The sequence below is a fragment of the Dasypus novemcinctus genome, chromosome 10 (assembly GCF_030445035.2).
Source record: "Dasypus novemcinctus isolate mDasNov1 chromosome 10, mDasNov1.1.hap2, whole genome shotgun sequence".
NCBI lineage: Eukaryota > Metazoa > Chordata > Mammalia > Cingulata > Dasypodidae > Dasypus > Dasypus novemcinctus.
In genome coordinates this window covers 58742321-58757227 of record NC_080682.1, presented here as the reverse complement: position 1 = coordinate 58757227, position 14907 = coordinate 58742321, and the positions used below count along the sequence as shown (strand labels likewise).

At 38.1% G+C, this 14907-nt stretch overlaps 2 protein-coding genes across 3 annotated transcripts in view; one reads left to right on the top strand and one right to left on the bottom strand.

Annotated features, from left to right (window-relative positions):
- Nucleotides 1-4826, top strand: part of TCP11L1 (t-complex 11 like 1) — a 52605-nt gene extending 47779 nt beyond the window's left edge. The window contains exon 11 of one of the 2 annotated variants that reach the window (XM_071218120.1): nt 25-4826. In XM_071218120.1, the coding sequence (XP_071074221.1) occupies nt 25-113 (89 nt within the window). In that variant the 3' untranslated portion in view covers nt 114-4826. The remainder of the gene's footprint in view (nt 1-24) is intronic. The other variant, XM_071218121.1, reaches the window with a different exon arrangement.
- Nucleotides 1-14907, bottom strand: part of CSTF3 (cleavage stimulation factor subunit 3) — an 87044-nt gene that overhangs the window by 5255 nt on the left and 66882 nt on the right. The window contains exons 14-16 of the mRNA XM_004446868.4: nt 6609-6752; nt 4499-4601; nt 870-939 (exon numbers count right to left, since the gene is read on the bottom strand). Of these exons, the coding sequence (XP_004446925.1) occupies nt 870-939; nt 4499-4601; nt 6609-6752 (317 nt within the window). The remainder of the gene's footprint in view (nt 1-869; nt 940-4498; nt 4602-6608; nt 6753-14907) is intronic.

The following is a 14907-nucleotide window of genomic DNA, read 5'->3' as shown; positions in this document are numbered from 1 at the left end:
AATATACCTTTTTATCCCCTGCAGGTGGAAGAGAGGGAAAAGGAAACCACAGATTTCCAAATACTCCTAAACTGAATTCACCATTTGGTTTAGTGTTACAAGTTACAATGTAGGAAACATTCTTCATCCAATGTATGGATAAAAATGTATTCTAAAATCTAATATGAAAAAATAAGAAAAATCTTATTTTTCACATTAATGTGCATCTATGGGGGCAAATTTATGCCTCTCCACTATTTTAGGCACCAAAACAAATGCTCTGAGACGCTATTAAATGCCACTAAGCATTTTTGTATTCAAGTAATAATGCCTATTATATATTAGGCACCAGACTATCTCAAAAAAATCATACATTGGTAGGCACTATTATTACTCAATGAGAAAGTGTGCATTGGTAAGGCTATGAAACTTGCTCAGCTCATTGGCTGAGCTGGAATTTGAACTCAAGACTGTTAAACTCCAAAAGCTTTCTGTTTCCACTATATCACTGAACCATGTTACTCCTCTGGTAAAACTGACAGTGTCAAAACCACAAATCATGGAAATAATATATAAAACAAATGTCAAAGATTCTTCTATTTCAGAACTCTTCTCTAACTTGCTCATATCAATTTCTAGGGATACAGTAAACTTGAAAGATGTATTAAAATATTTAATAATAAATTGCTAAAGCACCTCTCTAAACAATTCTAATCACTATGCAAAAAAAACCCCATCTCCACAGGTATGAAAATATTTCTAAAATAAACCTTGAGAGAGGAGGGGAATTTCGCCTGAAGCTTATACTCAAGCAAACATTCACCTCACAGATCACAATTCAAGAATTAAAGTAACCATCAGAACCCCACAACTTCACAATGCTTACTTACCCAGATTTCTCAGGAGGAAGGCTTCCAGATGTTAAAACTCGTTCAAACAAAACTCGGGTATTATTGTCCTCTAGGATATTAAAATAGATTTGAAATATTTTAAAAATTCAGTTTTATAATTCAACAGTATATTTGCACATACATTATCTCACTTAATCCTCACAAAAAGTCTTATGCAGAAAGGTAACTATTATCACAATTTTCACAGTTGAGAAAATGGAGGCTCAAAGACTGATTTGATCTAGGTGACTTTTAGAGCTGTAACTAGAAGCCAGGTTTTTTACTTCTAGTTCAGCTTTCTTTCTATGCTCTACTGTATTTGTTATGCAAAACAATTTATACCAGTGTAATGTCTGAATCAAGTATCCCATGTGACTTTTTAAAATAATGAAAATTTCAAATTGCTGAGATGACAGTTGCCAGATTCTGGTATTTTAAAACTATATTGAATGTGAAGGATGCAAAAGTTTTGCATTTTGAAGTACCAGGACTACTTTATCTCTAACAACTTTAACTTCTTTTATAGGTAAGATAATATCTAGCTTAGTAATAAATATACAAATAGGAAATGAATTGAAAATGGTCACCAGAGGTGAATTAAATAACAGTCTTGAAGATCCTGTGTAGTTAGAGATGGGGAAATGACATTCTTGTTAAACTTTAAGGGCTCTTTTAAAATTAAAGATCCAGTAGTAAATCTACTAAAAATCATTGATTTTTTAGGTGAATTTCTATCATCTAAACCATACCTCAATAAAATAGTTAAAAAAAAAAAAATCCAGCAGAGTAGTTTTTTGTCTTGTTTTGTTTTGTTTTGAAGTAGTTGGTTTTTATTGGCTCTGGGTAGGTATTTAGTTTTCCTATATGCTCTCATGAAAAATTAAACCAAGAGATTAAATGCATTGAACGAAAGAAGATATCATATTCATGGCTTTCATTGTCAATTTAACTTATTATACTTTAAACAATGTTAAGTAAAATTTGTATCTTTATTCTTTATGTTTATTTCAAGTTTTGTTCCAGACATTTTTTACCATTCCATATAGCTTTCCTACTGCTGTGCACAGGCTGTCCTCCCTCCCTGGAATAATGTCTTTTCTTTCTTTCTTTACTTGGCTACTGCTTATCCATTAAGATCCAGCTCATGTTCCCTTCTCTCTGACACACTCTAGAACAGCACTGGTCCAACAAAAATACAATGCAAGCTACATATGTAACTTAAAATTTTCTGTTAGGCATACAGAGTAGAACAGGTGAAATTAATTTTAATTATATATATATATTTTTTAACCTAATACATCTAAATTATCATTTCAATATATAATCAATATTAAAATTTAAGATTCTTCTATTCTTTTTTTCCTATAGTCTTTGAAATCCAGTGTGTATTATACCACATCCCAATTCAGACTAGCCACATTTCAGGTGCCTAACAGCCTAGTAGTATTCTAGGGGCTACCATAATTGCATAGCACTGCTCTAAACCTTAAATTATATTCTCTTCTCTTTGTCCCTAAAGTACTTCATTCAGGGCTCTATTATAGAATTTTGCACATTTTCATGATCTTCAGAATTTAATGTTTATAGAATGCTTACCACATTCCATATAAGTCAAACACATGCACAAACTCATTTCATCCTTACAACAGTCCTAAGGGAGGTAGGTGCTCTTGTTTTAACCATTCTGCAAATGAGAAAACTCTGAAGCTTAAGATCACTCAGCTAAACTAGTACACCAAACCACAGAACTTCTGCTACAGTTAAGCACCAAATAATTATGCAGTTATGTTTACACACCCAATTCCCCCACCAGAACCCTTAGAGGATAAGAAAAGAATGCTGGAATACATGTGGCTCAGGCAGCTGGGTGCCTGCCTTCCACATGGGAGGCCCCAGGTTTGGTTCCCGGGGCCTCCTAAAAGAAGAAACAAACAGACAACAAGCAAAAACAAGATGAGGGAGCTATCTGGGGGTGGTAGGGGTGGAGGGGAAGAAGAGAATGCTATTCACCTATCTATTCACAAACTCTGGTAACCAGAGCTACTAAATAAATGTTAGATAGATGGAGAACTCTCTGAGACACTGATTTTGGAAGACAAAAATCCTGACAATATATATCATCCCCACTTCGAGACTACTACCACCATTATACATACTGTATTAGTCAGCCAACGGGGTGCCAAGGCAAAATATCAGAAATTGGTTGGTCTTTACAAAGGGTATTTATTTGGGGCAGGAGCTTACAGTTACCTGGCCATAAAGCATAAGTTACTTCCTCACCAAAGTCTATTTTCACATGTTAGAGCAAGATGGCTGCCAATATCTGTGAGGGTTCAGGCTTCTTGGGTTTTTCCCTTCCTGCGGCTTGCTTCTGCTTCCTCTGTGAGCTTACTTCCCGGGTCTCCAGCTTAAGGCTTCAGCATATCAAAATCCCTCAACTCTGCTCTTTGCCATGTCTTTTATCTGTGAGGTCCAACCCCCTGGTGGGGACTAATCATAATCATGCCCAGGTACAGATCAGATTACAAACATAATCCAATATCTGTTTTTGGAATTCATAACCATATTAAACTGCTAAACATACTAATAAATTATTCTAAAAAATGAAATAATTTAAGATTGGCGAGGAACGTTGATTTCATCTAAGAAAATTTCTTTATCAATTTTAATGCCTCAGTGTCTCTTTTTGGAGTTGTCTTACTCATCTTCTCCAGGAGACACCAGGAACCAAACCCGGGACCTCTCACGTGGTAGGTGGGAGCCACATCTGTTTCCCTATATTTGTTTTTAAAATTACTTTCCCAGTAGCATCGAAGCATTTTACTTTATTTCTGACACATCTTTGGATTTGACAGATTTTTAACCCCTATTCCCCTCCAAGGAAACAGGAGATGATCTGCCCGAAGTCATCAAAATAGACATGAACAATTCTGTCTCCCTACTCTGAATGTATGGCTTTATCCACCTATAGATGGTGTTTCATTGATAATGTATTGAAGACCACTTTGCAGAGTAAAAAGGCAACTATCATTATTCAATAAATATAAATTCATGGTTGACAGTTGACAGGACACAAATATTTCTTTAGTCCCTATCAAGTGTCTGGTTCTTATGTGAGGACAGCATTGTAATATATTCAAGAAGAAATAAAGGGAAGCGGACTTGGCCCAGTGGTTAGGGTGTCCGTCTGCCACATGGGAGGTCCGTGGTTCAAACCCTGGGCCTCCTTGACCCGTGTGGAGCTGGCCAACGTGCAGTGCTGATGTGCGCAAGGAGTGCCGTGCCATGCAGGGGTGTCGCCGCATAGGGGAGCCCCATGTGCAAGGAGTACGCCCCGTAAGGAGAGCCACCTAGTGCGAAAGAAAGTGCAGCCTGTCCAGGAATGGTGCCACACACACGGAGAGCTGACACAACAAGATGATGCAACAAAAAGAAACAGAATCCATACGCTGACAACAGAAGCAGACAAAGAAGAACACAGAGCAAATAGACACAGAGAACAGACAACTGGGTGGGGGGAGAGAAATTAAATAAATAAATAAAAACCAGCAGTATAATTTCAGAAAAAAGACATTAATGATTTATTATGAAATAATCATTATAGATTCCAGAGGCTACTGGCTACTTACCATTGAGGTGAGAGAGATAGTCAATATAGGCCAGGACATATTCTGGAATATCTCCATATTTCTTTAACCCCAGCTCAAAAATCTTAAATGCAACTGATTTGTCCTAGAAATAAAGGGGAAAAAAATACTGTTTTCCAACAGCATGTGCTCTCTTGGCGTTTCTGTGTTACATATTGGTAATTCTTGTATAATATTTCAAACATCATTATAGCTATTATGGTGATCTGTGATTCTTTAATGTTACTATTTAATTGTAATTGTTTGGGGGCACCATGAACTGTGACAGTATAAGATGGTAAGCTCAATAAATGTGTGTCTTCTGAGTACACCACTGACTTCCTATTCTGCCATCTCTCCTCAGGCCTCTCTATTCCCTGAGAGACAACAATATTGAAATCAGGCCAATTAATAACTCTGCAGTGGCCTCTAAGTGTTCAAGTGAAAGGAAGAGTCACACGTAACTCACTTTAAATAAAAAACTAGATATGATTTAGATGATCAAACCAGTTTCACAACATTCCTTAAGTCAAAGCCCTTAATCAAGGCCCTAACTCTCTTCAATTCTGTGAAGCCTGAGAGAAGTAAGGAAGCTGCAGAAGAAGAGTTTGAAGCTAGCAGAGGTTGGTTCATGAGGTTTAAGGCATGACACCATCCCCATAATATAAAAATGCAAGGTGAAGCAGTAAGTGTTGATGTAGAAGCTGCAGCAAGGTATCCAGAAGATCTAGCTAAGATGACTGATGAAGCTGGCTACATTAACCACCAGACCTCTATTAGAAAAAAACATTGGAAGAATATGCCATCTAGGACTTTCATGGCTAGAAAGGAGAAATCAATGCTGGCTTTAAAGCTTCAAAGGACAGGCTAACTCTCTTGTTAGGGGCTAATGCAGTTGGTGACTTTAAGTTGAAGCCAATGCTCATATACCATTCTGGAAATCCTAGGGCCCTTAAGAATTATGCTAAATCTATCCTGCCTGTGCTCTATAAATGAACAACAAATCCTAGATGACAGCACACCTCTTTACATCATGGTTTACTGAATATTTTAAGCCCACTTTTGAAGACCTACTGCTCAGAAAAAAAGGTCCCTTTCAAAATATTACTGCTCGTTGACTGTACCTGGTCACCCAAGAGTTCTGATGGAGTTGTACAATGAGATTACTGTTTTCATGCCTGCTAACACAATGTCCATTCTGCAGCCCATAGATCAAGGAGTCATTTTGACTTTCAAGTCTTACTATTTAAGAAATACATTTCCTAAGGCTACACCTGCCACAGACAGTGATTCCAATGATGAATCTGGACAAAGTCCATTGAAAATCTTCTGGAAAGGAGTCACTATTCTAGATGTAATTAAGAGCATTTGTAATTCATGGAAGATCAAAGTAGCAACAGGAGTTTGGAAGAAATTGATTCCAACCCTCATGGATTACTTTGAGGAGTTTAAGACTCCAGTGGAGGAAGTAACTGCAGATGTGGTAGAAATAGCAAGAGAACTAGAATTAGAAATGGAGCCTGAAGATGTGACTGCACAGCTGCAACCTCATGATAAAACTTTTAATAGGTGAGGAGTTGCTTCTTACGGATAGCTAAGAAAGTGATTTCTTGAGATGGCACTACTGGTAAAGAGGCTGTGAACGTTGTTGAAATGATAACAAAGGATTTAGAATATTACATAAACATGGTTGATAGAGCAGCAGAAGGGGTTGAGAGAACTGACTCCAGTTTTAAAAGTTTTGCTGTGGGTAAAACATACTATTAAACAGCATCCCATGCTACAGAGAAATCTTTCATAAAAGGAAGAGTCAATTGATCAGGCAAACTTCACTGCGGTCTTAAAAAAAATCATATTAAGTAAAAATTACTGAGTTAAAACTATTCAAGAGGATTTAGGTTTAGAAACACAGGGATTAATATGGCATAAATTAGTAGGCAGTGAGGATTTAGATGACACTCCATATAATTTCATATAGATACATTTATACTTCCTTTACAGTATAGAACAATTAAAGATTAATCACAGAAACTAGAAGTATCTTTCATTTAATTATGTGCCTCAGATGAAGAAATTTATTTACCTTTCTTTATATTTGTATTTCAGTATTTACCTTACTACAGTAATACTCCATGAGTGCTGCAGTAACATAGACATGATGGCGTGTTCTCGTATCTTCCCTTGCTTTTTTAAATATCATTCTTCCAGATTTGATACCTTCTGCTCTCCTTGCAAATTTCATATATTGGATATATACCTATGCAAAAATAAGTATTGTTAATAATTATGGAGTTAGAGAATATATTCTACAAATAGGGAGAAATATGATCCTAATAGTATTCAGTACATACTCATTTTATTCCTATACTAATATATTTCTTTTATAAGAAAGCAATCTTGAATACCCAAGAAATTACAAAGTAGGATTATCAATATTGCATTACTTAAATCTACAAGCTAGTATTTTCTGGTATATATGAGACGTGTGCAAGTTCTTTGGTTGGTTTTTTTGTGTGTGATAAAATTCACATATAACAAAGTTCACTCTTGTAAAGTGTAAAATTAAGCAATTTTTAGTATGTTCATAATGTTGTGTAATCATTGATTATGCAAATGGAAGGGGGAAAAACCTCACAGGACCGTACCTATTGATGCAAAAAAGGCATTTAACAAAAGCCAGCAAAAACTTTTTGATAAAAACACTAAGAAAAATAGGACTGGAAGAAAACTTCCTCAGCATGATATAGGGCATATATGAAAAACCCACAGATTACATCATACTCAATGGCGAAAGCCTAAATGTTTCCTCTCTCAGATCTGAAACAAGACAAGGATGCCCACTGTCACCATTCTTATTTAACATTGTATTCGAAGTATTTGCTTGAGCACACTTAGACAAAAATAAGGAACAGAAGTTATCCAAATTATAAAGGATACATGACCCTATACATAGAAGGTCCCGAAAAATCTACAACAAAGCTTCTAGAGCTGATAGAAGACTTCAGTAAAGTGTCAGGATGTAAGATCAACATGCAAAAATCAGTAGTGTTTCTGTACACTAATAATGAGCAATCTGGACTTCCAGGAAGATGGCGGACTAGAAAGACACGGGACTCTCTTCCCAAAAAATAGCTAGAGGATAGGCTGAAACAGACTGGAAAAAGATCTTCTAGGGTTTAGGACAGCAGGCAAGGCTGGACACAATGCCCAGAGGAGAAAGGGACAGAGGAGGGGAATCCCACAACAGAACTGTGAGTTGAAACCAGTGGCTGCTACTGCTGGCACCCTCCCCCACACTGAAGATACTTAGAATTCTCAGGCTCTGAGCCTGCCACCACAGACAAAGGAGGGTCCAGGGATCCACCATTCCAGGGAAGGGGAGAGAGAGGGACAGACACAGCCTAAGGCTGACTCAGCTTTCGACTCACAAATTTGGACTCACAAATTTGGTCTGCGTGTCCCAGGAGCCCTTTCAGGCCGGGAGGGGCTGCACATTGTTTCCCTTGGGAGCAAGCAAGGGGCTTAAGATTTAAGACCCTCCCAATTTCCTTCTCTACTAACAGAGACTGAATGTTGAGGACTCAGAAGTGGAAATATAGGGAAAAGGGAGGGGCCTATGAGAGAAGACTGGAGAACTGTCTCTGAGAAAGTCTGAATTACCAGGCTCTTAGCCTTGAGGCAGGAAGCTCTGTCAGAGTGATTCATTCCTTTTGTAACAAGTATACTCTGACCAGGCACTGAACTAACAATGCCAAAATGTGCCACCTGGTGGCAGACCAAGGAAGCGCATATGAGAAACTTAAAAAGTGAGAGAGGCTTTATCTGGCCTTTATAGCTTCCCTCCTTATGGCCCTAGGAAGTCGGTCTGCAACCAATTTCTAGGTTCTGAGCCCAGTTTTGAGAAACCAGAAGGGACAAGTCTAACAACCCAGGTCGAGCCAAGAATCAAAAAGCAATGGTAACACACAGCCTCCAGCCACTAAATGCCTACAAAAGAGAAAGAACTTGAGCATCTGAGTAAACTGTATCATAATCCGATGACTAGACATCAGCAAAAAATTATGAGCCATACTAAGAAAATGGAAGACATGGCTCAAGAAAATGAACAGATCAAAGCCCCAGAAAAGACACAGGATTTGAGACAACTAATTAGTGAGATGAGCACAAATTTCCAAAATCGAATTAATGAGTTGAAAGACAATATGACTAAAGAGATAAATGACTTCAAGAAGACACTGAGTGAGTGCAAAGAAGAATTTGAAATCCTGAACAGAAAAGTAACAGAGCTCATGGGAATGAAAGACACAATAAGTGACATAAAAAACATTAGAGGGAAGCAGATTTGGCTCAATTGATACAGCGTCTGCCTACCACATGGGAGGTCCAGGGTTCAAACCCAGGGCCTCCTGACCCATGAGGTGAGCTGGTCCACACTCAGTGCTGATGCGCACAAGGAATGCCATGCCATGCACGGGTGTCCCCTGCAAAGGGGAGTCCCATGCACAAGGAGTGTGCCCCGTAAGAAGAACTGCCCTGTGTGAAAAAAGTGCGGGCTGCCCAAAAGTGGCACTGCAACCATGGTGAGCAGACGCAGCAAGATGACACAACAAAAAGAGACACAGATTCATGGTGCCGCTGACAGGAATGCAAGCAGACACAGAAGAACACACAATTGGGCGGCAGACTTGGCCCAGTAGGTTGGGCGTCCGTCTACCACATGGGAGGTCCGCAGTTCAAACCCTGGGCCTCCTTGACCCGTGTGGAGCTGGCCCATGTGCAGTGCTGATATGTGCAAGGAGTGCCATGCCACACAGGGGTGTCCCCTGCGTGGGGGAGCCCCATGCACAAGGAGTGCACCCCATAAGGAGAGCCGCCCAGTGCGAAAGAAAGGGTAGCCTGCCCAGGAATGGTGCCACACACACGGAGAGCTGACACAAGATGACGCAACAAAAAGAAACACAGATTCCCATGCTGCTGGCAACAACAGAGGCTGATAAAGATGCAGCAAATAGACACAGAGAACAGACAACCGGTTGGGGGGGAAGGGGAAAGAAATAAATAAATCTTTTTTTTTAAAAAAAGAAGAAGAACACACAGTGAACAGACACAGACAGCAGACAACTGGGGGCGGGGTGGAGAGAAAAAAAATTAAATCTTTAAAAAAAAAAAACTGCCCTTAAAAAACAACAACAACATTAGAGGCATACAACAGCAGACTCAAAATGGTAGAAGAATAAGTGATACTAAGGAGGGAACGACTAAAATTGAAAAGATAAAAGAACAGAGAGAAAAAAGAATGGAAAAAATTGAGCAGGGATTTAGGTGGATGAAAACATGAAAACAACATATGTGTCATAGGAGTTCCAGAAGGAGAAGAGAAGGGAAAAGCAGTAAGAGTATTTGAGGAAATAATTGCTGAAAATTTCCGAACTCTCATGAAAGAAATGAATTTACATGTCCAAGAAGCATACTGTACTCCAATCAGAAAAAATTCGAATAGACCTACTCCAAGACACATACTACTCAGAATGTCAAATGTCAAACAGAAACTTCTCAGAGCAGCAGGGGATGTCCAATAAGACTTAGCACAGATTTCTCTTCAGAAACCATGGAGCTGAGAAGATAGTGGTAATATACAACTAGGATACTGAAAGAGAAAAACTGCCAATCAAGAATTTTTATCCAGCAAAATTGTCCTTCAGATATGAAGGTGAGTATAAAATATTCACAAACAAATAGAAACTAAGAGAGTTTGCAAAAAAAGGATCCACCTTTGCAGGAAATACTAAAGGAAGCTCAGAACCTGAAATAAAAAGACAGGAGAGAGAGGCCTGGAAGAGAATATAAAATAATAGAGAGAGGATAACCAAAAGAGTAAAAAGACAGACAAAAATATAATATGACATAAGAAAACCAAAGAATAAAATAGTGGAAGTAAATAATGCATTTACAGGGAAGCGGACTTGGCCCAATGGATAGGGCGTCCGCCTACCACATGGGAGGTCTGTGGTTCAAACACCAGGTCTCCTCGACCTGTGTGGAGCTGGCCCATGCGCAGTGCTGATGAGCACAAGGAGTGCCATGCCACACAGGGGTGTCCCCTGTGTAGGGGAACCCATGTGCAAGGAGTGTGCCCCGTAAGGAGAGCCACCCAGCGCAAAAGAAAGTGCAGCCTGCCTAAGAATGGCACTGCACACAAGGAGAGCTGACACAACAAGATGACGCAATGAAAAGAAACAGATTCCCGGTGCCACTAATAAGGATAGAAGTGGTCACAGAAGAACACACAGCGAATGGACACAGAAAGCAGACTACTGGGGGTGGGGGGGAAGGGAAGAGAAATTTTAAAAATAAATAAATAAATCTTTTAAAAAAATAATGCATTTACAGTAATATCACTGAATGTCAACATATTAAACTCCCCAGTCTAAAGATACAGGCTGATAGAATGTATTAAAAAAATGAGCCATCTATATGCTGCTTATAAGAAACTCACCTTAGACCCAGGGATACAAACTGGCTCAAAGTGAAAGCTTGGAAAAAGATACTCTATGCAAATAGTAACCAGAAAAGAGCAGAGGTAGCTATACTAATTTCAGACAAAACAGACTTTAAATGCAAAAAAGTTATAAGAGATACAGAAGGCCATTATTTATTAATAAAAGGGACAATCCACCAGGAAGACATAACAGTTATAACTATCTATGCACCTAACCAAGGTACCCCAAAATACTCAAGACCAACTCTGAGAAAACTGAAGGGAGAAATAGACATCTTTACAATAATTGTTGGAGACTCCAACATCCTACTCACATCATTAGATAGAACTAGACAGAAGATCAACAAGGAAACAGAGAACTTGAACAACATGATAAACAAGGTAGACCTAACAGACATATAAGGAAAGCTGCATCTAAACTCAGCAGGTTATATGTTCTTCTCAAGTGCCCATCGATCTTTCTCCAGGATAGACTAGGGCACAATGCAGCTCTCAGTAAATATAAAAAAGATTGAAATTATACAATGCATCTTCTCAGATCATAATGGAATGAAACTGGAAATCAATATTAGACATGAAAAAAGTAAATTTGCAAATGTATGAAAGGTGAACAACATACTCCTAAATAATCAGTAGGTCAAAGAAGAAATTGCAAGTGAAATCAGTAAATATATTGAGACAAATGAAAACAAGAACCTAACTTATCAAAATTTATGGGCAGTTTCGAAAGGGAAATTTATAGCCCTAAACACTTATATAATAAAAGAAGCTAAACTCAAAGATTTAACTGAACAACTAGACAAACTAGAAAAAGAACAACACACCAATCCCAAAGCAAGCAGAAAGAAAGAATGAAGATTAGAGCAGAAATAAATGAAACTGATAACAAAAAACCAAACAAACAAACAAAAAACACACACACAAAACAATAGAGAAAATCAACATGGGTCTTTGAGAAGATCAATAAAAAAAAAAACCCTAGCTAGACTAACAAAGAAAAAAAGAGAGAAGATGCAAATAAATACAATCAGAAATTAATGTGTGGAGGTTACAACTGACCCCACAGAAGTAAAAAAAGGATCATAAGAGGATATTATGAGAAACTGTATGCCAACAAACAAGACAACAGATGAAATGGATAAATTCCTAGAAATACACAAACCACCTACATGGACACAAGAACTACAAGAACTTAACAAACCAATCACATTTAAAGAGATTGAATTAGTCATTAAAAATCTCCCAGCAAAGAAAAGTCCAGGACCAGATGCCTTCACAGGTGAATCCTACCAAGCATTTTGAAAAGACTTAATACCAATCCTGTTTTAAAAATTACCCAGCACATTTTATAATGCCAACATCACCCTAATACCAAAGCCTGATAAAGATACAAGAAAATTATAGACCAATCTTCCTAATGAACATAGATGCAAAAATTCTCAACAAAATACTTGCACATCAAATCCAACAGCATAATAAAAAACTTATACATCATGACCAAGGGGGATTTATTCCTGGTATATAAGGCTGTTCAACATAAGAAAATCAATCAATGTAATACACAACATTAACAAATTGAAGGGAAAAAAAACAAATGATCATCTCAATGTAGAAAAGGCATTTGAAAAAATCCAGCATCCTTTTTTGATAAAAACACTTCAAAAAATAGGAACAGAAGGAAAATTCCTCATTCTGATAAAAGGCATATATGAAAAACCTAGTCAAAACTGTACTCAATGGGGAAAGAGTGAAAGCTTTCCCTCTAAGATTTGGAACAAGACAAGGATGCCCACCCTCACCATTATTATTCAATATTGTACTAGAAGTTCTTGCTAGGGCAATTAGACAAGAAAAAATTACAGGCATCAATAGGAAAAGAGGAAGTAAAACTCTCATTGTGGATGACATAATTCTGTATTTAGAAAATTCTGAAGTATCCATGACAAAGCTACTTGAGCTAATAAATGAGTTCAGCAAAGTGGCAGGATACAAGATCAATGTGCAAAAATCAGTAATGGTTTTGTACACTAGTATTGAACAATCTGTGGAGGAAATAAGGGAGGAAATCCCATTTACAATAGCAACAAGAAAACTCAAATACCTAGAAATTAATTTAACCAAAGAAGTACAGGAACATCTATGCAGAAAACTATAAAACAATGCTGAAAGAAATAAAAAAGACCTAAAAAAATGGAAAGACATTTCATGTTCATGGATTGGAAGAATAAATATCATGAAAATGACAGTTCTATCCAAACTGATTTATAAATTCAATGCAATACCCATCAAAATTTCAACAGCCTACTTTACAGAATTAGAAAAGGTAATTTGGGAAATGGCTGTGGCTCAATCAATTGGGCTCCCGTCTACCATATGGGAGGCCCTGGGTTCACGTCCCAGGGCCTCCTTGTGAAGGCAGGCTTGCCTGCACGCTGCAGAGAGCCACCTGGCCCAGAAGCACCTGGCCCGGAAGCGCCATGGAGCACTGACTCAGCAAGGTGATGCAACAAAAAAAGGGAGACAAGCAAAAACACAGAAGAGCATGCAGCAAATGGACACAGAGCAGACAGCAAGCAAGCTGCGAGGGGGGGGGATAAATAAAAAGGAAAAGGTAATTACCAAATTCATTTAAAGGGAAAGTGCACCCAAATAGCCAAAAGCATTCTAAGAAGTGACATGGAGGAATTTCACTGCCTGACCTTCAAACATATTACAAAGCTACAGTGGTCAGAACAGCATGGTACTGGCATAAAGATAGACACATCAATCAATGGAATGGAATTAAGAATCCAGAAATAAACCCTCACCTATACAGTTAGTTGGTTTTTGTTTTATTTTTTAAAGATTTATTATTTATTTATTTCTCCCCACCCCCTCATTGTTTTGCACTTGTTGTATCTGTTCATCTTCCTTGTTTCTTCAGGAGGCACTGGGAGCCAAACCCAGGACCTCTAGTGAGGGAGGGAAGCAAGCACCTAATTGCTTGAGCCACATTCGTTCCCTGCTTTGTTGGGTCTCTCCTTATGTTTTCTCTTCTTGTGTCTCTTGTTGTGTCATCTTATTGTGTCAGCTTGCCATACCTGCCCATCACACCAGTTCACTGTCTTCTTTAGGAAGCACTGGGAATCAAATCAGGGACCTCCCAAGTGGTAGGCAGGAGCTCAGTCACTTGAGCCACATCCGCTTCCCTCAATTGTTTTTTGACAAACCTACCAAGTCCATGTTAACAGGACAAAGCAGTCTCTTTAACAAATGGTGCTGGGAGAACTGGATATATATAACTAAAAGAATGAAAGAGGACCCCTATTTCACTCCCTATGTAAGAATCAACTCAAAATGGATCAAAGACCTAAATACAAAAGAGAGAACAATAAAACTACTAGAAGAAAGTGTAGGGAAACATCTTCAAGACCTTGTGGTAGGTGGTAGTTTCTAGGACCATATATTCAAAGCACTCACAATAAAAGAAAAAATAGATAAATGGAACCTCCTCAAAATTAAACACTTTTGTACCTCCCAGGATTTTGTCAAAAGGGTGAGAAGGCAGCCTACTCAATAGGAGAAAATATTTGGAAATCACATGTCAGACAAGGGCTTAATATCCAGGATATATAAAGAGATGTTACAATTCAACAATAAAAAGACAAATGATCCAATTAAAAAATAGGCAAACGACTTGAATAGATATTTGTCCAAAGAAGAAATACAAATGGCAAAAAAACACATGAAGAAATGCTCACTCATTATTTGGTAAATGCAAATCAAAACTGCAATGAGATATCATTTCACACCTATCATAATGGCCACTATTAAAAAGACAGAGAACTACAAGTGTTGGAGAGGATGTGGAGAGATAGGAACACTTATTCATTGTTGTTGGGAATGCAGAATGGTATAGCTACTGTGGAGGACT